The sequence below is a fragment of the Anguilla rostrata genome, chromosome 15 (assembly GCF_018555375.3).
Source record: "Anguilla rostrata isolate EN2019 chromosome 15, ASM1855537v3, whole genome shotgun sequence".
In the NCBI taxonomy this organism is placed as follows: domain Eukaryota; kingdom Metazoa; phylum Chordata; class Actinopteri; order Anguilliformes; family Anguillidae; genus Anguilla; species Anguilla rostrata.
This window is the reverse complement of record NC_057947.1, coordinates 30,338,369-30,362,442: the sequence shown is the minus strand read 5'-3', so window position 1 is coordinate 30,362,442 and position 24,074 is coordinate 30,338,369. Positions and strand designations below refer to the sequence as shown.

Sequence of the window (24,074 nt, the reverse complement as noted above, 5' to 3'; positions counted from 1 at the left end):
TTTTGAAGAGCCCCGGAGCATGGCTTACAGGAAATCCACTCTGTGGCCGTTTCACCAGTCCAGAGGTGACAGACGCACCACAAACGCGCAGGGAGGGGGGCATTGTTGAGGTTCTGAGGAGCAGATGCAAACAGGGTAGGGTGGGGTGGGGGGGTAAGTGCTGGCTTAATTCTTGCCCTGTCAGCAGGCTTGGAGCCACGCGACAGGGCCAGGCTGTTTTTATGAATGAGCGGAACAATGGGAGATGGAGTAGTTACATCCGTCTCTCCGGCTGTGAGAACGCTCTCTCCACACCGCTGAACTGACTCCCAGCTAACAGCGTGTGCTGATCGCCCAGAGCTGCTGCTCCACCAAGATACCCAGGGCTGATCCCCAGGGCTACTGCTCCACCAAGATACCCTGGGCTGATACCAGGGCTGATCCCCAGGGCTGCTGCTCTACCAAGATACCCAGGGTTGATCCCCAGGGCTGCTGCTCTACCAAGATACCCAGGGCTGATCCCCAGGGCTTCTGCTCTACCAAGATACCCAGGCCTGATACCCATTATCAAAGCTTTACAACCATTATTGTCTGATTTTCGTAGAATATGCAAGCTTGATCAAATAATGTTACATTCCCCCCAGACAGGCCCAGTGGCCTAATGGATAAGGCATCAGCCTCCGGAGCTGGGGATTGTGGGTTCAAGTCCCACCTGGGTCGTGATCTTATAGTGCAGCGAGTAGCATGATAAACTGTAATATAAGGGTACCATGCTGGAGATATTGCATTAGAAGTGCATAACTTGCTCAATCTACAAAATTATGCCAATGTTGCGAGCTGCTTATGAACTGTAGACCAGAAGCAGACTGAGTCCATTGTGTGGATAATTACTAAACGCATCTATCAGCTTATTGAGGAATCCCTTTAAATAATTGTTTTATAGTGCCTAGCAAATTCGTTTTCTGTGCAATGCTGAATTTTTCCACCAATCTCATCTTCCAAATATATCCAAGTATAATTTATCAACTTTAGTTTTTTTTTTTTTTTTTTTTTTAAATGAACAGAATTAAGAATAATCATGAAGGCAACTATATATTATGTGCACGTTTCTCTATGTGCTCAGAAGTGGTCTGCCAAAGATTTATTGTTAATAATGCAGGTTTTATTTGTATAATTTTCCTATTCATTATTGCAATTTGATGTTAAATGGGATTGTATAGCCTATTTGGAATTTTCAGTAATATCACAATGTAACCTTTAGGAAATAATTTCACACTCATTTCACTTCCAAAAACAGGACACAATGTTAACAGACAGAGACCATCGGGTAATCTGATCAGGTAACACTGAAATCCACAAACACAGGCATTGGATAAAGTATTCATTTCTCAAGTCAGCTGACTCTGAGGACGCAATGTTAACAGACAGCGACCAACAGTAGTGATACGTGGATATTTCTTGACGTCCAGGTTGTACATTGGCCCAGTGGCCTAATGGATAAGGCATCAGCCTCCGGAGCTGGGGATTGTGGGTTCAAGTCCCACCTGGGTCGTGTGCTTATAGTCCGGAGAGCTGCACGATTTCTTGAAGAATGTAATATAACAGGACGTGCAGGAGATATTGCAATGTAAGTGCTCTACTTACTCCGCCAACGAAATTATCTCTATTCATAACTGTGTTCTGTGCTGCTTGCAAACTGTAAACCAGAAGGCATATGTGCGCATGTTACTACTAATGTACTTTTAAATGCCTTTGAACGTGTGTTTTATTGTGCATAGCAACTTCATTTTCTGTGTAATGCTCAATTTTCTCCACAAATCTCAGCTTCACAATTTTGTCCAGCTATGGTTTGTCAACTTTGGTTTGATTTTTAAAAATGCGCAGAATTAAGAATAATTTTGGAGGAGACTATATGTGCACGCTTTTCTGCATGCTTTGAAGGTTTATTGTTAACAACAACAATAACATTTTTTTAAATTCATTGTTGCAATTTGTTATTAAATGGGATTCTATAGATTATTTTGAATTTTCGACAATGTTACAATGTAACGTTTTGAAAATAATTCAACGCTCATTCCAGTTTCAGAAACTTGAATCGGATTTACATCATGAACAAACGGGTACAGTACCGTCTATGGTACAGGATATGTCGTCGGCGCCGTCATCAAAAAAAAAGCATTCCGTTAGCTTCCGGCTTGTGCGTTTGCCGGAGAAGTAAAACGCCAATACAACTTGGTCTTTGTGGGTGAAATGCACTGTATATTTGTTTGATTTCGCTCGTTATTGTACACACGAAGATTTCTTTCAAATCATCAGAAGACGTACAGAGTAAGTAGCCAGCTAGTCTCTGTTGGAGTTGACAAATTCAGCTTTGTAGTCCGAGTGAGGCTATGTTGTAGCTTAGCTAGTTGCAAGGTAGCTCTGTAGGGTATAGCTGGCTAGCTGTCGCTAGCAAGCATGCAGTCAGAGTTGCAGCTATCCATGCACGCTACCGAGCAAGCCATTTGTTAGAAATATAACGAAATAACCCAGTGCTTCTAGTTGAAAACAAAGCTTAGCTAACCACTATGCATTCACTACGTTTTGCTTAGCTAACTTGCAAACTAGAAACATGTACCGTGCCTTATCAGAGTTAATATTTTTACTGTAGTATATTGCTGTTATTTGTTGTATTTGCGGAGTATGCTTTATCGCTTGAACATGAGGGAAATGGTTGCGTTGCAGGGGTTTCTGGGTAAGCAGGTGTCCACCATGGCTTCTCGTGCTGGGCCAAGAGCCGCGGGCACTGACGGGAGTGACTTTGCTCACCGGGAGAAGGTGGCCTCTCACTACCAGATGAGGTAACCTTGGCCTCTGGCTCGTTGAGAGGATTAAGTTTTTAGTGTTTGTCTGCCGGTCTGTTCTCATTTGTCAGGCTGTTCCTGTCCTTGCGCTCACCGGCACTTCGCTGAAAATATAAATCTTTCTGTCTGCTGGTCTGCATCTGTTCATCTTTGTCTTTCTGACTGTTTGTCGATATTTTGTGTGATCATTAGCTTTTTCTGTCTGGTTTCAATGTCCACTTGATCATCTTTTAATATCTTACACAACAGGCTTAACTATGGGAGGCTTATTATTATTTATTATCATTTTTTCAGCAACAGTCTTGTCATTTCTTGAGAATCGTCTGATATATAATTTCCATTAGTTTATGTGCTTTTATTATTGAGCTGTCACAATGTTGATAAATGTAAACCTTGGCAATCTCATGATCTGTATACCCTGCCAAATAACCTCACTTGGGATGACAGTACACATCTGAAATTTTAGTAATTTTTTTAATTCCTGCTTTTGAATTTGTATGTACACTCAGATATTCAAAATGAATTAAATATCAGTTTATGCCTTGATGCATCATGATATCAGCATCAGCAGGATTGGAAAATGGAGTTCTTTACCTATTGTGTTCTATTTTCTGTTATTTGCTGCTATAAAAGCCCGCTATACCTTCAGCACTTGCTTGGCTTTTTACGCAACTGTAGAGCGCACATGGTCTGTGTGTGGGACATTGGAGCAGTGATGCAGCCTGTTGCAAGCATTACATTTCATTACTGCCATTTAGGAGACACTCTTGTCCTGAGCCACTTGCACAGCTTTTTACATTTTTACATAATGTCCAGTTATACTGCTGGATATACACTGAAGCAGTTTTAAGTACCTTGGTACCAATGGCAGTGTCCTACCTGGGCATCGAACCTGCAACCTTCCTAACTATTTCACTACACTGCAGCTCAGGCCCGAGTCGTCTGGCCTAACGCGAGTCTCAATTTCCCTCCTCTCTCTCTCTCTCTCCCTCTCTCCTCCCTCCCCCTCTCTCTCCCCCCCCCTCTCTCTCTCCCTCCCTCCCTCCCTCCTCTCTCTCTCTCCCCCTCTCCCCCCCGTCAGCGTGGCGCTCAAGTCGGAGATCCGCAAGCTGAACATCGTGCACGTGCTGCTCTGGCTCCTGGTGGCGGCGCAGGTGACGGTCAGCCAGCTGGACCTGGTGTCCCGCGACACGGTGGCGGCGCCCTACCAGTGGGAGTACCCGTACCTGCTCAGCATCGTGCCGTCCGTCTTCAGCTTCCTGGCCCTGCCGCGCAACAACATCAGCTACCTGGTGATCGGCATGATCAGCGCCGGCCTCTTCTGCATCGCGCCGCTCATCTACGGCGGCATGGAGATGTTCCCCGTGGCGCAGCAGCTGTACCGCCACGGCAAGGCCTACCGCTTCATCTTCGGCTTCTCCGCCGTCTCCGTCATGTACCTGCTGATGGTGATCGCCGTGCAGGTGCACGCCTGGCAGATCTACTACAGCAAGAAGCTGCTGGACGCCTGGTTCACCTCCACGCAGGAGAAGAAGAAGAAATGAGTTTTTGCGGAGGACTGAATCGATGCTCTCTCTCTCTCTCTCTGGCCGTTTCTCAATCTCTCCAACGTGTTCTCTCTCTCTCTCTCCCCCCCCATACAAGAAAGATTTATTGGCATGATGGTAAGCAGAACCCTCACCCCCTTTCATTTTCTGTCTCTCCATGACGCATTCTGTACTTGCCTTTTGCTCTTTTTCTAGCCTCCTTTGAAATCTAGTTCTTATTTAATTTGTTGTATATTTTGAATGGAATGTGGGCTCCTCCCCTGTCTTTCTACAATGAACATCTCTGCCCCCGCTATCTCATCTCTTACATTCAAGCCTGGATTAAGACTGAAGGCCGAATTCCCGCCGTGCCTGTTAGGAACGACCTGCCGGGATTACATTCCTGTCCTATTTATTTCAGAAAGCCGCTACAGTCTGACCCTGAAGGACATGTTGTGTTTTACCAGTGGAAGGGACTCAGAAGATTGTCTTTTCACCAGAGCTGAGGGAAGTCTGGTGTTATGGCCAAGACACAAGACATGGTCAAAACAGAAATTTGTAGACGTTCCCTTAAACGCTTCTCCAAGTGAACTTTTTTTTCTTTTTTTTTGAGATGCATGTTGCCTACTGTCCCCAATTCATGCAATTCATACCTCTGGAAAAACCACATGAATAAAATATGAGAAGACTGACTGACTTTTTTGGGGGTTTTTTGTATCAATTTTGTGTGCTCTGGGTGGGGTCTGTCTTCAATTTGTTGGCCTTTAGCAGATGCTGTTATCCACCGCTGTGATTTCCAGCCCTCTTCCAGGAGATGTACTGTCCTGTAGGTTTTCATTTCAACCTGGAGTTGACACGCCTGGGTTTCCTAATTGAAAGCTCATTGAAATCTCTAGCTTTTGAAAGGGGTGTGCTTTGTTTGGGTTGGTGAGAGAGCCTACAGGACAGACTATCTCCAGGAACAGTGTTGGGAACCTCTGATCCAGGCGGTCTTGGTAAAGATTAGGGATAAAAATCCAGTACGCGTAGTCCTAAGAGACGTAAGTGCAATAACATCAGACTTATCAACTGTCCTGTTAAGCATTAACCTGGGATACTGATGGACATTAAAATGAATTAAATTAACGTGCATCTTGTTTGTACAACATGAATCTTGGTTTCTGAAGTTTTGTAATGGCAATCTGTGACACGACTATTTGGTTTGATATTTATTTTGATAAAGTCACTTTTACTGCCAAGTACAACAGTCTGGGTAAAATCAAGCTGTCATGCAACTACAAAACTTATTTTTCAGCTATTACACTGAGAATTGGGTCTGCGATTTCAGGTAGGTGTTCATGCTCATTTATCTAGCGCCTGCCTTGCTGTTGGACGCGGTAAGAGTTGCATCTCCAGAAGTGCGTGCTACCATGAAACTCTGCTCATGCAGAATTATCTAAATGGTAAATGGCGCTTAATGCCTTTACATTGATCCTATCGCCGAGCAGTTAGGATAGAAGTGTCTTGCTGGACCTCGACATGCCGGCAGATTGAACGCAACCTCCATGCCAGACATCGTTGACTCTGACTAGTCACCCCTTAATGTGGTGTAATGTTTCCAGTATCAAGATTGCCCCTGTCAAGTTGCTAAGCATCTTTATATCTCCCGTCGTAAAAGTATAATGAGTATGTAAAATGAGTATTGTACCTTATCAGACCTGTGTTTTGTAGTTGTTCCAGTGACCTTTGGTATGCACTTATTGTATGTCCCTTTGGATGAAAGTGTCGGCCAAATAAATGTAATGTACAATGGCGTATCTTTTTCACCTAACTACTCGGTTGTTGCAGTTCAGGTACTTATAAGAATTACTATACAGAAGACTGAAATTAGCATTTGGCCATCATGCAATGAAAATGCTTGAGATTTGCAGCCATATAAAGAGAATATTTAAGCCTGTGTTCCCATAGCCCAGTTCTGGAGGCATGCTGTTCGTACAGAGGTGTGTTGTCAGGTGTTGTTAGAGCTCCACACCTGAACCACAGTGCTTGTTGTGCAGGTGTGTGTCGCAGTGGTTGATTTTAGAGGCTTAGTTGGTGATTTCACATTAGGGAAGGAAAAAATTGAAATACAGGGGAAATTATTTCAAATATGAATATTTATGTTTTGTCATATGGGATTACATCACATTGTGCTGAAATGTTTTAAAATGAATAAATACACAAAATCTTCCCTTTTTCCCCAGATTATGAGTTCATTGGAATCTCTGACAGTTCTGCTCTCTCCTTCACCATCCAGCAAAGCACAGAAGATCTTGTGCGGGTGGAAGTTGTTCAGTAAGTCATGCCTGCGTAAAACAATTTCCACATGCATGTGTGCGCCTCAAGCTGCCACTAGAGGGTGCTTCTATCCAACAAAAAAATGTTTCCTCAGGGGTCATAAATCACAAGTACATGTTATGAACAACAGTTAAACTAAGCGGTGATATGGAGATATATACACATACCATGGGAAGAACGAAATAGTGCATCTCTCAAAAAAAAAAAGGTGCTTGCCACCAAATGACACTAAACAGTGTGGCTGGTGTCATTCCCGGGGTTGATTTTTTGGGAATTCCAGATGGTCATCTCTGGCCTCAGATGCCCATCAGATGTGTATGCACTCAACTGTATTTTGATCAGATATCAAAATGGAAAACATCAGTGTTTTGCTTGGGATGAAAGTATGTACAAACAAAATCCTAATTTCTGTGTCTTTAAACCAGATGCTCTTAATGGTATTAGCACGCGATTCTCATGCTGCTAAAGTGGGAACTTCACATGCGCCCCCCCAAAAAAAGGAAAGGTTTTTCATTTGCAATTAGTTTTTATTCTTGAGGCTCTGCCTTCTCTCCTCCACACGCCAGATGATGAATTTAGTTTTGAGGGGGTGGGGGCCGGGGTGTAAGTGGTTATTTGGAGGGAAGCGCTCGGGGTGTGGGGAGGGAGGTCTGCAAGTCTACAAAAAGCCACAGAGGCATTTTCAGTCACCTCCTTCCATGAACTCGGGTACATTGGAATGTACTCGTCCAGGGCTGTGGCTGCCACAGGGGGATTGTGGTCTGAGGGCCTTCCCAAAGCTTTAATCTGTGTGATTCTACCATTTTATTTCATGGTACTTAATTTGTCAATCAGAATGATGAATGATTGCTCTTCTGTGTACTAGTTCCAGTGAATTTTCCCATGGCAACATGGAAACAAAAATAGTGCAGCGGTGCGCTGTGTCAAATTCGGTCCTGAAAGCAGTCCTGGAAGAGAAGGAGCATGGGTCGGAAAATAGCCATTATAAATAATTTATTACGCTTGTGTATTGCTAACTTGGTTCATTTTCAGAGGTGTAGATCATCACTGGGACGGCATCCACCTGCCTATCTCTCCGAGGGAACCACAGCCACTTAATCAGCATAGGAGCGTGGAGATTTATTTACATTTTCTTAACCTGCCTGATGTCCATGTGCTGTTTGGGCGGAGGACTGTTTGCGGTCTGGCACCGTGAGGTTGGTGCATGGAGGCGGGCAGATGTGTGTGTGTGTGCTTTTTGGGAGGGGGGTGGGTGGGTGAGGGTAGGGCGGGTAGGAGCCAGACTGAAGTCCAGGGCCTTGAATTTCATGGCCCCCTGTGCGAGGGTGATTAAACGACAGAGCAGTTCTGATGCAGGTTGAGTGGGAACATGAAGGCAGCGATGCTGAACAGCTGTTGGATCGGCAGTGCTGCTCTGCAAGCTACCAGATGGTGTTTTACAGGCTAGGCTGACTTCAAAACTTTGTTGTTGTTTTGATGGAGAATTACTAGGAACGTCAAACCGAGGAAGTGTTACAGACCTGCTGGATAATATAATATGCTGTTCTTACTTCCTTTTTTAAACTGTTCTCTCACCAGATAAAATGAATATCCTGCAGAGTTAACACTCCCACGAGTCCTAAATATATTACTGGCTGCAGCTGAAAAACAAGGTTTTTGTCAGGAGAAACGCAAACATGGCGGTCAGTGACCCACATATGGAGGCCTTGTCCAATCGCATCGCAGATATGGCAAGTCTCCCATGTCCTGGTCTTTTGAGATTTAGGGATTCCAGATTGAAGACAAAACAAAATGGGGGAAATCCACAAAAGGCATTTGAATAAAGAAGTGCCATCAAGTCAAGTTGTGAATGTAGACTTCTGACAGAAATGGGAAGCAGGCCTAAACAGCTGTTTTGGGGGGGGGGGGGACTGATACACCCCCTGCTTCATTTCTGAGGAACAGTTGCTAAAGCGTCTCACGGTTATGGTTTTACACCGTGCTGAATTTGTATGCAGGAAGGGCTAGTGAAGAGTAATGCATTTGAAAATCTGTATAGAAAAAAAAATGTTATTAGAAGAATGCATCTGGAAAGGGTTTGTATAATTGGAAATTGGTCTAGTGGTCTCAGTTCAACCAACAGACCCCAGATACATTTCACTGACATAATACAACTGACACCGAACCTTTCCAGAAGCCTGGAGAAGAATCTTTGTTCGTTCCTATTTAGTTGTTAGATAAAGTTTTTTTTGTTGTTGTTGTTGTTTTAAATACAAATTTGGCACCCAAATGGGACTGAACATTTCCAATTCTCGCCCTAATTTGGAATATCTGTGACCACTGCTGATTCCAGAGACTACAGATATCTGCGGTTCTCCTCAAAAAAAAAAACATGATGTCACCAGTCTGATTCCTTTCTCACTGCAGACTACAGCTAAGCTCATGTAGAGTGGAGGTGGAGGACGACCTTCACACCTTTATTAAACCTTGGAGAAGCGTCAGGGGTGCGACTCTCATTAAAAATACTGCCCAGTTACAACAAAAGAACAAAAGAGAAGACTCCAGGTAAGCTGCTAATCAAAAAACCCCTTGTTAAAACATTAGTTTAGAATTTATATAAAACATTTGTTAAAAAGATAACAAAAATAAATAATTGAAATAAGGCAGTAATAAAACATTATACATAAAGCAAAACATTAATTTAAACAATTACAATCACAATCAATAAGATTATATATTTGGTCCTGTTTCTTAAAGGCAGTTAGGATTCCAATTTAAAAGCTTTTTTTTTTGGACAAATGTTCCAAATATGAAGGGCACAAAAGCAAAAAGCAGCCTGTCCTAGGAAAGACTTTGTTTTGGGGACCTGGAGTACAAGCCGGTCTTGTGAGCGTGTGTAATCATTGCCAACGTTCCAACTCAAAAGTGAAGACAGATAATATGGTAGCCTACCCAACAGGGGGTTTAGATGAAAACAGCAGTGCTATTCACATCTCACAGACTGAGAGGACCAGCCAAACTATTCATAAAGAGGACTGTGATGTCTACCAAATCTATCTATGTAATGAATCGTAGAGGAGAGCGGTAGATGACATCTAGAGGTTTATGGGTGGTAATGGGAGCATGCCTATAAATAATGTCTCCATAATTTAAAACCGAGAAAAAATGCAACTTTCACGTGCGGCTTTAGCATGCAGCCCACACATGCCCAGTCCACCAGCAGGGGTCGCTAGAGAGCGATGAAACACGGACCCCTAACTGGCTGAACCCACCCATATCTTGGGCGATGCGATTGTCAACTGTATTGGTCTGTGGAGCTGCTGGCCACAGTCAGCATGGCAAGTTATAAGATACAGAGAAAACATTCCCTAAACAATCTTTGAAATTTTTTTTTATTATTTTATTACTCCAAGAGAAGTTCTGTAAAAATCACTGAAAATATTTTTTCTGTGATTTTGACGAAACTTCTTTTGGAATAATAAAATAAAAATGTTCTTGGATTATTCATTTTGCTCTTGATGGTGGGTGATGTTCCCAGTAAGTTTGTTTTTATGTTTTATTTATGAAAAAATACATGAACATGAACGACCACCCAAAATTCTAATGATGTTTTAATACTTGAATAACCAAAAAAAGACAACAGTCAAGGGACATCCAAGAAACTGGACAAATGTACGTGCTGGAAACATTTACCCTAATTATGTGATTTCCAGGAATTTTCAGAGATGTAAAACTTATTAGCCGGGTAATGTCTCTTTGAAAAAACATAAGGTTTCATTTTGAACTACTGAGATTGACACGTGCACTGTAAACGAAGCACTTTCTACATTTATCAAATTATGTAGGTCAGACTTTCCATAACCCCATGTGTGCATTCTTTCCAATGAACCATGCACACGCATAACACGCTGAATTAATAAGTTGCTAGGTGGGGCAAGGATAGCAAATACAGCCTAATTTCAAAAGAGGTGACGGTGCGTGGAAAAGCACAAAAGCGTGTGGACTTGTTTGTATCTTGGCCGGGACATTATGCAGCGGTCCTGCTTCACTGCAGCCAGCAAAAATCCCCTGGTGCTTTTGGGAAAGAAGGGATGTCATAGGCTGCCGTAAGTTGTCTGAAGGGAAGAAATTAGTTTTAAAGGACAGAACCGTCCTGCCTTTGATTGCTGTGAGATCGCCCCCTGGTGGACACATCCAGTTCCAACAGTCTCCGCAATGAAACGGGAGAGCTGTACAACAGAAAATGACAGGTAACCTTACCATGGGCCATTTCATATCATAAAAGAAAGATCCTGTCTATAAATGGCGAAAGAAAAAAAAACGCTTTGTGGGTTTATTTCAATCCCCTGACAGGGTCCACTTCATGCTGTAATGCAGCAAAGTAATTTTTCTTGAAATTATGTTTGATGCCAAGGCTGAGGAGTTGTTTTTGAATTGCACAGATCAGAGGGTAGGGCAGACAGTACGGGGAGCCAAAATTCCTTCTTTCCTACATTTTGCAAGAGAATTTCCAGGGAATTTAAAGGAAACTGTGAGTTGAGTTTTAAAATATCTCAATTCCTTGCCAGGTCACTGTACGCACTCACGTTTAGCAAAGGGTTATATTTGTTTGGTACAGCTTAGTGCAGTTTAGTTCCTCCTCGCAAGTGAATCTGTGCTCTCTAAAATAGTAAAACTGCATTAAAATGTAAAAAGTTTAGAGATAGCGAACGCCAACCTTCTCTTAAGTAAAATGAATTTTCCATCAGATAATCACTTGCAACTAGACCACATTTTTGACCGTTCTGGCGTCTTGCAGCAGTGGTCACAAAATGCGTCATTTGAAAAAAGGTTTATTTCTGTTCCAGTGGTAATGTAAGGTTGCGATTAGCAGCATGTGTTCAACTCTAGGCTGTTATCCGTCAGGTTTTTTTCTCGTACACGAAGGTATTTGGTGTGTTCAATTCAATTCAGTTCAGTTCAATTTTATTTTATTTGTATGACGATTTTCGCAGAGGCACTGTCACGAAGATACTTTACAGCGGAAACACTTTTCTCAGGCCAAAGTTTTTTACTGGTCTTTATGGTTTTTATAAGGATTATTTATGTCCGTGCATATTTAGTGGTTTATTTGTGTACGTATTTTTATTTATCTTTTTTTCTTTGCTGTACCTTCCAGATGGATGTGCTTATGGTGAAGTGTTTTGCACACTGATGGTCAAAACTGCCTTGGACCAAAAACTTACAGTCTGTTCACTCGCTCAAACTTAACCCACAATCCATGTTTTTGGTAAATTGACTGCATTTATATCGCGATTTTATCCAAAGCGCTTTACAATTGATGCCTCTCATTCACACACACACACACACCCACCAACAGTGAAAGGCTGCCATGCAAGGTACCAATCAGCTCGTTGGCAGCAATTAGGGGTTAGGTGTCTTGCTCAGGGACACTTCGACAAGCCCAGGGCAGGGGATCAAACCGGCAACCCTCCGACTGCCAGACAACCGCTCTTACCTCCTGAGCTATGTTGCCCCTATGAGTCTGAAAAACTCAAAGCAGGATTGAGGCTTGAGGGCAGATTCCACAACATCAGAAACATGGCGTGCAGACTTCTTCAGACGCATGAACACGCCATTTGCTTAATCCAGTGGTTCACAAACTTTTTCAGCCAGGCCCATCTTTTAGTAATAGGATTTTTTTTTTTATCCCTCCCCCCCAAAAAAAAAATTCACACAAATCCTGTCCTGTGCATTTTATTTCAACTCTCATTGCGTTTAAGAGAGAGCTAAAGAGATGATGGGCACTATATTAGAAAACAGGAGCAAAATGTGGGTGAGTGTGTGAAAATAACAGGGTAGCCTCTCAATGTACAATCTCACAATTGTTTTGATTGCTTGTGAAGAATATAAATTTAATACCTTGAGCCAACAGGTCTTCATCGCAATGGGTATTCTCTACAGGCTGTTTCTTAAGCTGTTGTGCTGACAGATTGGTCATCTAATTCAGACTCTTACTCTTACACTGTACTATGCTTTGTTATTTGGTACAGATGTGTTGCCTAATTGCCTCCAGGTACTTGCAATCCAAGAAATCCAATTTTCCTTAAAAATCTATTTGCGTGTTTTACATGGAGTGTATACTTATCTCGGCATACTGTAAGTAAAGAAAAAGCCATGAAATATCATGTTTAAACCAAACATTGGGGCTAATCCTGTGCATAACAAACACTCTTGATATAGACTGAGAGATTTTGCGGTGTGCAGTGTAGTCTCTCTCTGTCTCTCCCCTCTAGCAAGACAAGTCTACTCACTCTCGTGAAAACTTGTCGGCACGGACCTTGGCTCCCTTTACGAATATTTTCTTCAGTTAATATAGAACACAGAGAGACCCTCTCTAGGGGCTAGCGCAGCTGAAATGGGATATATCTCCTGTTCCCGTTGGCTTGTATTATCACCAATACATCAGACATTTGCAGGTGGAACTGTTAGACCCTGCTCCAGCACTGCCCTGATTCTCCATCATGCTGAAGATTAAGAGCTCAGAAGATAAGGGAAAGAGATTCTTTCTCCCCCAGATTACAGTGAGGGTTTTTTTTTGTTAACATGTCTCCTTCATTGTTGTCTTGCCAGTGCTTTTCTCAGACAAATTGTTTCAATACACAGTACAGGTTCCCTTCTGCTGTTTTTAGGAAAATGTAATAAGCATCCTTGGCGTCCTTGTGTTTGTACTGAATGAACCTGGTGTGTTGCACAGGTCTCCTCACAGCAAGAAGGCACGAGGTTTGACTCCTGGCCAGGCGCCTTTCTGTGTGGAGTTTGGACGCTCTCCCCGTGTCCGTGTGGGTTTCCTCCAGGTACTCTGGGTTTTCTCCCTCAGTGGAAAGAGATGCAGGTTGGGTTAGGAGTCTAAATGGTCCTTGGGGTACGAGTGTGTGAATGAATGGTGTGTGGGCCCTGTGATAGATTGCTGACCTGCCCAGCATGTGTTCCTGCCTTCCACTCAATGTTTGCTGGGACTGGTTCCAGTCCATCCCCCCCCCCTCCCCCCTCCCACTGGACCCAGAACCGGGAGAAAGCAGTTTAGAAAACGGATGGATTGATGGGTGAATCAGTGCACCTGCAAAAATAGCAGCCTGTATTATAAGCTGAATGGCTATCTAAGTCTAAGATCTGTTATTTATATCCCAGAATACATTTTATAGTCAGGACTTTGTACATCCAGGCCGGCCATGAGCCATTTTTTATTTTTTTTAAAAACATCAGCAAAAACTGGTGGTGGATGTAGGGGCTTTTTTTTGTTGGTGCTTCAGCAGTTCCTGTATTAAAAATTTAAAGGACAGTATATATAGGTATAAAGCAGAATCTCCCATTCTCATGCATGGATGAATACGGGCCCTGAAGTGAGGTTTTGGAACACGTCCCAAAATCACCAAGTCTATGTGGCATTGGGACTGAGCACATGTTGACACTCTCTCTCAATTTCCAATATTCGTGTTGTTGTTGTTCTTTTTTCTGCCCCTGCACATGGACTGGTATCTTTGGTATGTTCACCTGACCCCATCCGCAAAATCTGTGGATAGGGCAGCTATAATAGATTATATAACGGGCTGTGAATGGCAGGTGTTCTCAGAGTATCCAGCATAAATGTGGGTTGGATCGTTACCATATTTTGCACAAAATCAGAGTCACCCCTTGTTCAGTGAGTTCAGGTTGCTTCCATCTGGTTGCAGATATAATCTGCCAAGATGCAGGACCGATAGATTTAAGAACTCATTTGTCCCTGCCGCTATTGGCCTTTCGAATAACATTATGTAATTCTATGTTTTTTCAAATTTCCCCTCAGGGATAATAAAGATGACCTTACCTTACCTTACCTCAATTAAATATAAAAATATAAATAAGAGTGAAGGGTAAATAGGGTAACACTGCTGTCCAACCCTGTTCCTCGAGATCTACCATCCTGTATGTTTTCAGTTCAGCCATAATTTGGCACACCTGACTTTACTAGCTAATTAGCATTTCAACTAAGATGTCTAGCTGTTGAATGAGGTGTGCTTTGTTAAGGTTGGACTGAGAACCTTCAGGTCGGTAGGAACCGTGTTGGCTAGCCGAATTGTACCAAAAGCACCTAGAGCATATCATTACCAAGAGCTTGGAATATGTGCCACTTTGTGTTTTTAGATACTTTGGAATTTGTCTCTTATTTACTTTCATGTCAATAAAGTTCATTTGAATTCACCTGAATTGAGTTTAGTTGTATCACTAGTATAACCACTGTAGTTAAACCACGTGGCTTTGTGTGTGCTGAAGTGCCTGACACAGAATAGGTAAATAACTAGGCTAAATATTAGCACACCAGTATTCTGTAAATTGGGACGTACTTTTCGATAGAACGTTCCTACAGTCAGTGTGTTTACGTCCAGTCTATGAACTCATCAGGGATCACTGGCAGGGACCGTACTTTAAAAAAAAAAAAACTTTATTACTTACTGATGGCCTGGGGGAACATAAAGTAGTGGAAACAAAGCGCTGTGAGTCTGATGAGTGTAACAGACCTGGTTTGAAAGTGCTGTCTGTCAGTCAAGCATGAGCTGCTGTTCTCAAGTATAATTTAATGTTGTGTGAAAGTGTGTGTGTGTGTGTGTGTGTGAGACCTGGAGCAGGTCTGTGGGGAAGGGATGTGGAGCTCTGACTCACGCTCCCTCTAATCTCCTCATTTCATCATTTCAGTTTTAGGGGAGCAATCTGAAAGCCGCTGGCAGAGTTTGACCAGTAACCTCGTGGGGGGGGGGGGGGGTTTCGGGGTTTGCGAATTGCGATCTTGGACCTGGTGGTTGGGGTTAAATCAGCCGCTAAATCTTAAATGAGCAGCTTAAACACACTTAATCCCTGCCTATGCGAAACTCCAACGTTTCTCATGACACAGCTTTCCCATGTGATTTTCACTGGAATCAGCAGCCTCAGACCATTCCAGGAATGGGCTCTCCTTCACGATCAGAGAGCACTGTACTGTGTCGTGGTGGCCATTCATAACAATGGGTGTTTTTTTTATTTCAGGGCATAAAAATAAAAAATAAAAATCTTTCTTTAATTCCTGTTTTTGTGGGGGTCGTCCAATGTTTCTGTATTTTTCTATTAATACTCTGCGTTTTATAGCGAGGTTTTATTGTGCGATGTGGACCCACAAAGGGCGAACGAAGCCGCCAAAACCTCAAGCCCTGGCGGGAAAAGTGTTTTTCGTGTTGTGTGAACTTTTCTCAAGCTGGGCATGTTTACAGGCTGAGTCTCATACATCATCCAAGAGTCTGTCTGTCTGGATCTTGAATTAGAGATCTTTCACTTTAAACATTTCAATTTATTCACACGATGTGTGCTCTCACTACCAGAAAACTTGCGGTTATTGCGCTTTTGGTTTTTTAAAGACTGAGAAATATAAAATACTGACAGCAGAGATTGTGTTGTGTTTAAATATTGGGATTCCCTTAGTCTCGAAGTTCCCAACTTGTGATCTTAAGAGAAACCTGCGACTTGGACAGAGCAGACATGCTACATATATAATAGGTATAGCTATTGCATGTCGCATGGGAATGGATGTGGATGCAGGTACATATTTAAGGCATTTGAGTGGAAATGGAAGAGTAGATTGTGGGTGTTACTGAGAACAAGGTGTAGGCTGCATACTTCATTCTCTAGTCTCTGTTGGGGCGACATAGCTCAGGAGGTAAGACCGATTGTCTGGCAGTCGGAGGGTTGTCAGTTCAAACCCCGCCCTGGGCATGTCGAAGTGTTCTTGAGCAAGACACCTAACCCCTAACTGCTCTGGCGAATGAGAGGCATCAATTGTAAAGCGCTTTGGATAAAAGCGCCATATAAATGCAGTCCATTTACCATTTAGTTGTTAATTTGGATAACATGGCTCTTAAATTTGTAAAAATTTTAATAGCGGCTGGATTTAAAGGAGGTGTGGTCAAAAATCTTTTTCAATGTTTGTGCACATTCGTATGCAATTTTCTTTAAGAATCCGGGACTGAGGGGGATGTGCTTCTCCGTACCATTGCAGGGAAACTGTCTGAGGGTTCCTTTCAAATTTTCATACAATTTCAGCTTTCGATTTCACTGCATGCCTGTGCATGCTTGTCCACAATATAGGTTTCTGTGATCCCTGTGAAATGTTACAATCAACCTAAATCTTGTTCACATCTAGCATAACTTAATCAAAGATCAGCACAATCTGTGAATATTTGAATATTTTCATGATTCCACAGAAATGCCTGAAATTTCCCTGGTGCCAATATGTAAAATTATAAAAACATCTTGACTGACAGACCCTGGGGCGACATAGCTCAGGAGGTAAGACCGATTGGCTGGCAGTCGGAGGGTTGCCGGTTCAAACCCTGCCCTGGGCGTGTTGAAGTGTCCTTGAGCAAGACACCTAACCCCTAACTGCTCTGGCGAATGAGAGGCATCAATTGTAAAGCGCTATATAAATGCAGTCCATTTACCATTTACCCTTAAGATGGGGCAACCCCATTGAGGACAACACAAAAGTCAGGAAATGGAGGGGGGCATAGTATAAACACAGAAACCTTCATTTAAGAGTATAGTGCCCTTTCCAAAACCTGAAATAATGTTTTAATCATTCACATAATTATCTTTCTCTCAAAGCACTGGCCAATGTTGTTGCCGTCTCACCAGACTCTGGATACTGAACACTTGGTGAAGGAACAGGGAGACACGTCCATCGTGAAGGAACCAGGAGATGCGTCCCTTGTACAGATGAGGGCTTCAGTCACTTTCCAGCTGTGTCGAATCCTGGTAAATTGTTTTGACCAAGGGCTCATGTGCATAATCAGTCGAGATGCTCAGAACATATGTTGACACGTCCATAAGATGTCAGTATTGTTCAGTGATATTTGCGTGAAGGGCTTCTCACGCTCAGTGAAAAGTTTATTCCTTATTCACAGTAACAACAGGGTAATAGTCTTTAATAATCTGGGTATGAAGCAGGCTATACCTGGGAACTGTCACATCCCTCAACCTTTATCAATCAATCAATCAATCAGCCTTTATTTATAGAGCACATTTCATACAAATTTGGAACACAATGTGCTGAGCACAAAAATGAAAATAAAGAATTTAAAAATCAGGTGGTACATAAAAGTTCATAAAAGATAAGATAAAAAATGAAATATAAATATAAATAAAATAATTAATAAAATGATTTAAGAACATTAAAATGATTACAAAAGAAAATCACTCCTTTACTGCAGTGGTGTGATGTTGTCCACAAACTTCAAACATACCCTTCTTATGCTTCTTGACCCTGTAAAGTTGACTTAACTTTGTTTTCATCCTGAACGCTAACAGAGTAGGATAAGCTGGGAGGTATAAATGTAGGTCAGGGATGTAATTATGACCTGTCGTGCTTCATAGACTAATGCCAGTCAGAATTTGCCAATATATGCATTCTATTGCATATTCTAAACCGCTTCAGTTTTGGAATTCCACATCAGAACACCAGGATACTGTCTGAGTACTATGAGATGGTGTGATATCTATCTGAACTGGAATTTGTCTGTGTTGTCTGTGGTTTTCTTTCACTTCCAGTCTGAATTTGGTCATATTAACTCTAAGATCATTTCGAGTGCCTCTTGCTCGGGTGTCATTATGTGCAGAAAATGCACAGTATTAAAAAATAACGTGGCGTTTGGCAGAAGATTATAGCTTTTGTCACACTGCAACGTGAAGTAAGAGGGGGTGGTGTAGCCTCTAGCCTTTATACAGATTCCACTGCAGTCAGATGCCCTTCCTGATGCAATGCTCCCATTCATCCGGGGTTGGGACCGGCGCACTGGCCGGGAGACGAACCCGGGCCTCCAGCGTGGCAGGCAAGAGCTCTACCACTGAGCCACCAATGCTCCCTTTATACAGATACTTATAAATGTTTTTTTTTTAAATGGTGTCAAACCAAATAACTTTTGTTCTTTGAATGGCTTGCATGACTTCTGAAAGACTGTCTCAATGTTCCCCCCTGTAACAATCTATCAACCTCTTAAGCCTAGCTCTGTTCTTTATGATTTTGCAGAAGGTCCTTTTAAGCTGGAGATATACATTCAAATGTTGATAAGACTGATAATGGATTTTTAAAAATTTTTTTAAAAAAATCTTTTAGACTTTCAAGACTCAAATCAGTATGTAGTCAGGTCAACCATAACTAAGGGATGTTTAGACCTGGTAATTTATTGAGGGTTAACCATCAGTCAGTGTGTCATAGCTGTTTCAGTTTCGTTTCTGTATGCTTTTAAGGTTACTGCAGTGTGGCCAACGAAGACAAAAGTGTGAAGCACATTGTTAAAAAGCACTTTTCGAAAAATTGTAAATTCTTTTTTTTTTTAAAGAACAACTTGGCAGTTAATACAGTAATAAAGAATACGAGGCAGGTCTCACTTCTCCAAAGTAATTGGTCATAATAAAAATGACCCCAGAGTGCTGTTCTCCACCATTCATATGTTACTAAATCCAGCTTTGGCAGTTATTTCATTTCAGTTATTTCATTTTTTACTTTTTCACCGATAAATGACAACAGTCAAATCTAACCTAATTACAGAGGGGTCAGGTTTCCCAAATTAGCCATGTGAGGCAGCTAAGAATTCTTTTGCCCTGATTCACTTGGAAATGCTCAGGAAAATTGTTTTGGAACTTATACCCTCTACTTACTCATTAGGTCCCATCCCACTGTATTTTAAAAATACGTTTTTAGTGCTGTCAGTGTGGTAGTTATTTGCCATGTGCCATGTGCTGACAGGACAATTATCCCAACAGCACTGAACACTGCAATTTGGAAACCTTTGCAAAATAAAAGTGACCTAATTTGGACCTCACTGTGCCAAGTAATTGTAGAACAAATCTCAAATCTCCCATTGTTCAGTAGAAGTTTTTGGAAAGGTGGCTTCTAGGCAAATTAATGCAGGTAGACAGCTTAATGGATAGCCTACACCTAACTGGAAACGTTTCAGTCCAAACCATAGATTAGAAACAGCTCTGGTTAAGGTTGAAAATGGCCTTTATCTGAACCTACCTCTTCAGATTGCACTATGGTTTCCCTGATCCTCTTTCTTTTTCTTTCTCTTTCTTTCTTTTGGTGTAACGTCATTGGTATAGCTGTGTAAAAGAAACTGTCTACTGACATTTACTTTGTTGCAATAAAAATGGTTTGTTAAGATTACATTGATTGATCATAAATGGGCCTCTACTCTATGCCTTTTTGGCGATATCGCACTTTTGTATTCCTGCATCTCCAGCTTCTCTGAAACGGTGAAGAACACAAGGATATTTGACATCTTAAAGCACAGCTGGAGGAGGGGCCTTACAATGGTGAGCTTCTCAGTTACCGTGGCTACCCCCCCTGCGCTGATACTGGATGACACCCGTCTGGAGGCCCTGTACAGGTGCAGAGGCCCGGTTTAATAAAACCCCGCTGCCACATCGAGAGGGCATTTGGCGCATCGAAGAGCCGCTCTACATTGGCCTGGCGAACCGCCTCACAGAGAGAGTGAGCACCATCATAGTCGACTGTCCAGCGATCCGTTATTTGGCCATCGATTGGGCTGGGCCCTCGCCCACAAGGAGCTGCACCACTGGAGGCCATCGTCCCTCTGCCGGCCTTGGTGAAATGGCTTTGGGTAATTGTGCTCCTTGCCATTTTTAAATCTCGTAAAATGAAAATGATGTTTGATGTCAGTGGGTCAGTTTTGTACTATAGTCGGTGACCTGCTTGACGTGGAATGGGCCTGTTCTGTCTCTGATCCTTGGTAGTCCACTGCAGTTTGTGAACATTCATGCCTGTTTATTTTACTGTTGTATACACGTAGTGTTCCCTTTCCTGTAGTCTGTTTTAATTTGATAAATCCGTTTGAGTTTTTTTCATTTTTTTTCTTTGTTATTCTATATTCAGGGCTCACCTGTAAAAGAGCCCTGTGGTCCCAAGGTTCTACTTGTTTCTGAAGCCCTAAATCGATTGGCAGTGAGATAGGCTACATTGCTTAACTTTTGGAAAACCGCCAGCCCAAATGTGCCCTCTGATCTGCAGGTGCTTGGCTTCTCCCTATCCCAAACATTCCCTACAAACCAGCAGGTGAAGCTTCTTGTTCCTTTTTATGCCCCTAAACTGTGGAACAGCTTGGCCCTGCTGTTATAAAAGTCAGTCGAAAACACGTCTCTTTGCATTAGTTTCAGTTGATTTGTGTTGCTGCTGTGTTAAAGTAGGCTGTCCGTTATCCAGGCAGATGACAAAGTACAGCTGGAAACCTGCACAGCTGTAAATACCAAGGAAAAATGGCAAAACAATGAACTTTGTGATTTAATCCCTTACCATCACAAGGAACGCTGACTGGCCTAATTCAAGCGCAATTCAAGTGTTTAGTCAAAGTTAGTAGTGTACAGATTCTCTTAACATTTAACGATATGACCCTGGGTACTGTGCTTCCCAGTGTATTTTTCATTTAAAAATGTATTTGACAGCAGTGTGCCAAATAATAGTGTAATTTCAGTGTGCTGAAATAATTTATTGCAAACTTGTTTCTAGTGTCATATTGCCACAAGAATACTGTTTTTTATTGTGTGGTTATTGTTTTAGGCTGGTGTCATTGTTTTGTATTCAGGAACAAAAGCAGTCCTCATAACATGGATTATGGAAATTATGGGTTGCATGTACTAAGATACTTGTTAAGGACAGGAATTCATTTAATGATTTTTTTTCATTCTGTTATGTAAATGATATCAAGATGTCTCTATTATTGAGTGAAATGTTATAGTGAATGAAGCAGGGATCAAGGCAAGACCAAAAAAAAATTTTATTTTACAGAAAAAATCTTTTATTACTGAAAATGAAGACTGGAATGATAGTACAATTAAAAACAAAATCTTTTTTGTATAAAATATTTTCCATATACAATGATTTAAAAAAAAAAATTGCTTAGCTGCAAATGTCACAAGTGTATTTCTGTACAAATTACAGAACTAAGACAGGAATTATTTGCATTATTTCCTATGATAATACATAAAGAAAATTATAAATGTATAATCTGAAGACAGACAAGAGACACAGCATGAATGGTAGTACAACCTTTGAAGGGATGAGATCTGCAAATTTGTTCAAGAATGATTTTTCCTTCTTTCCAAAATTCCTACGAAAGCCAGCTGGCAGTGCAAATTGCTTCTGAAGTGCTCAGTCCATAGCCATCAAACAGAGTAGGGCTGACACAAGAAAATGTATTCAACAAGTACAAGACTCACAACGCATTGGTCATTTTAAACCAGGCTGTTTTAAACCGCTTTGCCATTTTATAATGGAGGCTTTCATTTTTCTTAAACGAGTGTCTTGGATCACTGTAATGCAAAGTAGCTTTCTTCATATTGTATAAGCACAAGACTCACATTTGAAAGTGATGCTAGTTTAAAAAAAAGAACATATTCATTTTTATTGCCAATTCAGAATACTCAGCCACTTGCATAGTCCCATTCCATGCTTGCTTGCATCGCCCTCCATTTTGTTTGACAGAGTACCGCCTAACATTTTATGCATCCATCCTCCTGGGTTTTTCGCAATCTTGCAGAACAAAGATTCCCGTACCAATCCATCACGATTCCCAGATGACACAAAACACAGTTTTGAGAAAGGTTGCCGGCGGACAGAAAAATAAACACCATGTTTTGCTATAGCACAAAAAAAAAGATGGGCATGAAACCGAGAGACCACTGTTTGACTGATCCAGGGGCACATATGTTTGCATCTTAACCTTGCAGGAATGTTCTGAGACCTCTCCAACAATTAGTTTTACAGCCATAATCTGCCTGGTAGGCCCCAAACATGAGCTGCACTGAGTCCGATATCGCTCAGGTATCCTTTGTTGTTTATTATTATTATTATTATCATTGCATTTATTTATGACTCTGTTTCATGTTTTATACAAATGTGAAGGTCTTCTTGGTCTGATACCCATCTACTTGTTTGTGTAAAAGAGAGAAGACACTTATTTCATTGCTGGTGTACTGTTCTTCTGTCTTTTATTCCACTGGCAAACCTTGAGAAATATTTAATTACAATCTGATTTTCTCATACAAGATAATAAAATAGTTTTAGGGAGCCAGCTTCCCAGTATATTAACTCATTTAAAAATATTTTTTGATAGTCTTTGCTTTTGTTTTTTTCTACATTTTGAGTTTTTCATTTGTTAAATAATTCAATGTGAATAGGTTTTACAAATGCACACCATAGAGCAATTGGTACTTAGGTCTGTATACTGTACAATATGGCTGCCCAGCCCTGTTCCTGGAGATCTACCCTCCTGCAGGTTTTCATTTCAACCCTAATTTGACACACCTGATTCTACTAATTAGCAGTTCAATGAGATATCTAGCTGTTGAACGAAGTGTACCTTGTTAGGCTCTGAGCGAAATTCTACAAGGATGGTAGATGTCCAGGAATAGGGTTGGGCAGCCCTGCTGTACAATGAAGTGCTGTATTCTATACAATGTAGTCCCCCGGTCTTAGGAGTTTGGGAAGCCGCAGGAACCTTCACCCCAGAACCAGGTGTCTTACAGTGGAACCCCACCCCCTTCACTCTTGAGAACCTCAAGCCTCTGGCCACTGCTGTCCACCAAGGGAGAGATTTCTCACAGGCTTCTACACGGACAGCCCCAGGGGTCCTACCACCACTTCCCTGGTATGGGTGTTCCGCACTCATACCATGGTACATAAGTGATGTGAGAGCGTCCTCCTATCTCCCCGAAACTGACGGGCTCCTGACGCATTGCTCTGTAGAACCCTGCAATGCACCAAACACAAGCAATAAAAACATTAAGCATGCTGGTGGTTTTTTGTGTGTGCGTGTGTTTATGTGTGTGTACATGTGTGAGTGTGTGCTAATGTGTTGTGTCAAAGTTGGTGGGTGGGTGTGCATGTGCGTGCGTGCATGCATATGTTGGTGGGTGGGTGTGCCCGTGTGAATGCGTGCATGTGTGCGCACGCATATGTGGGTCGGTGTGTATGTGGGTTGGTGTGTGTGTGTGTGTGTATGTGGGTTGGTGTGTGTGTGTGTGTGTGTGTGTGTGTGAGCACACGTGTATGAAGTCACTGGAATAGGTACCAGTCCTTGGAGGGAGCTGCTCTGCTAGAAGTTGGTGGCCTGTCCGCCCGTCCAGGAAGGAGTCCACAAATTGGCAGTGATCCTCTCCGTTGCCCGTTTGGTCTCCGATATTGTAAAACTTCCCTGCAGGGAGAAGACAAACACAGACACACTTGAGAACAGACACACCTGAGGACATACACAGACCCATCTGAGGACAAACACAGACCCATCTGAGGACAAATACAGACACACCTGTAGACATACATAGACACACCTGAGGACTGACACAGACAGCGTGACGCTCTCTCTCCTGATCCCAC

General features: G+C 42.1%; 2 protein-coding genes and 3 non-coding genes across 9 annotated transcripts in view; 3 read left to right on the top strand and 2 right to left on the bottom strand.

The window, feature by feature from the left end:
• Positions 1 to 626: 626 nt before the first annotated feature.
• Positions 627 to 699, top strand: trnar-ccg (transfer RNA arginine (anticodon CCG)). Its single transcript has one exon. It is a non-coding gene; the product is annotated as a tRNA-Arg (tRNA).
• Positions 700 to 1,458: 759 nt separating this feature from the next.
• Positions 1,459 to 1,531, top strand: trnar-ccg (transfer RNA arginine (anticodon CCG)). Its single transcript has one exon. It is a non-coding gene; the product is annotated as a tRNA-Arg (tRNA).
• Positions 1,532 to 2,135: 604 nt separating this feature from the next.
• On the top strand, positions 2,136 to 4,609 carry LOC135240806 (protein jagunal homolog 1-B). Its single transcript, XM_064310745.1, has 3 exons — positions 2,136 to 2,307; positions 2,704 to 2,819; positions 3,904 to 4,609. The coding sequence occupies exons 2-3, from the start codon at positions 2,731 to 2,733 to the stop codon at positions 4,364 to 4,366; spliced, it is 552 nt and encodes a 183-aa protein (XP_064166815.1). The 5' UTR covers positions 2,136 to 2,307; positions 2,704 to 2,730; the 3' UTR covers positions 4,367 to 4,609.
• Positions 4,610 to 18,472: 13,863 nt separating this feature from the next.
• On the bottom strand, positions 18,473 to 18,543 carry trnag-gcc (transfer RNA glycine (anticodon GCC)). The gene has a single exon. It is a non-coding gene; the product is annotated as a tRNA-Gly (tRNA).
• Positions 18,544 to 21,459: 2,916 nt separating this feature from the next.
• LOC135240702 (target of Nesh-SH3-like) overlaps positions 21,460 to 24,074 on the bottom strand; it is a 40,277-nt gene continuing 37,662 nt past the window's right edge. For all 5 annotated transcript variants that reach the window (XM_064310556.1, XM_064310557.1, XM_064310558.1 and 2 more), the window contains 2 exons: positions 23,773 to 23,895; positions 21,460 to 23,451 (listed from right to left, as the gene is read on the bottom strand). In XM_064310556.1, coding sequence (XP_064166626.1) covers positions 23,333 to 23,451; positions 23,773 to 23,895 — 242 coding nt within the window. In that variant the 3' untranslated portion in view covers positions 21,460 to 23,332. The remainder of the gene's footprint in view (positions 23,452 to 23,772; positions 23,896 to 24,074) is intronic.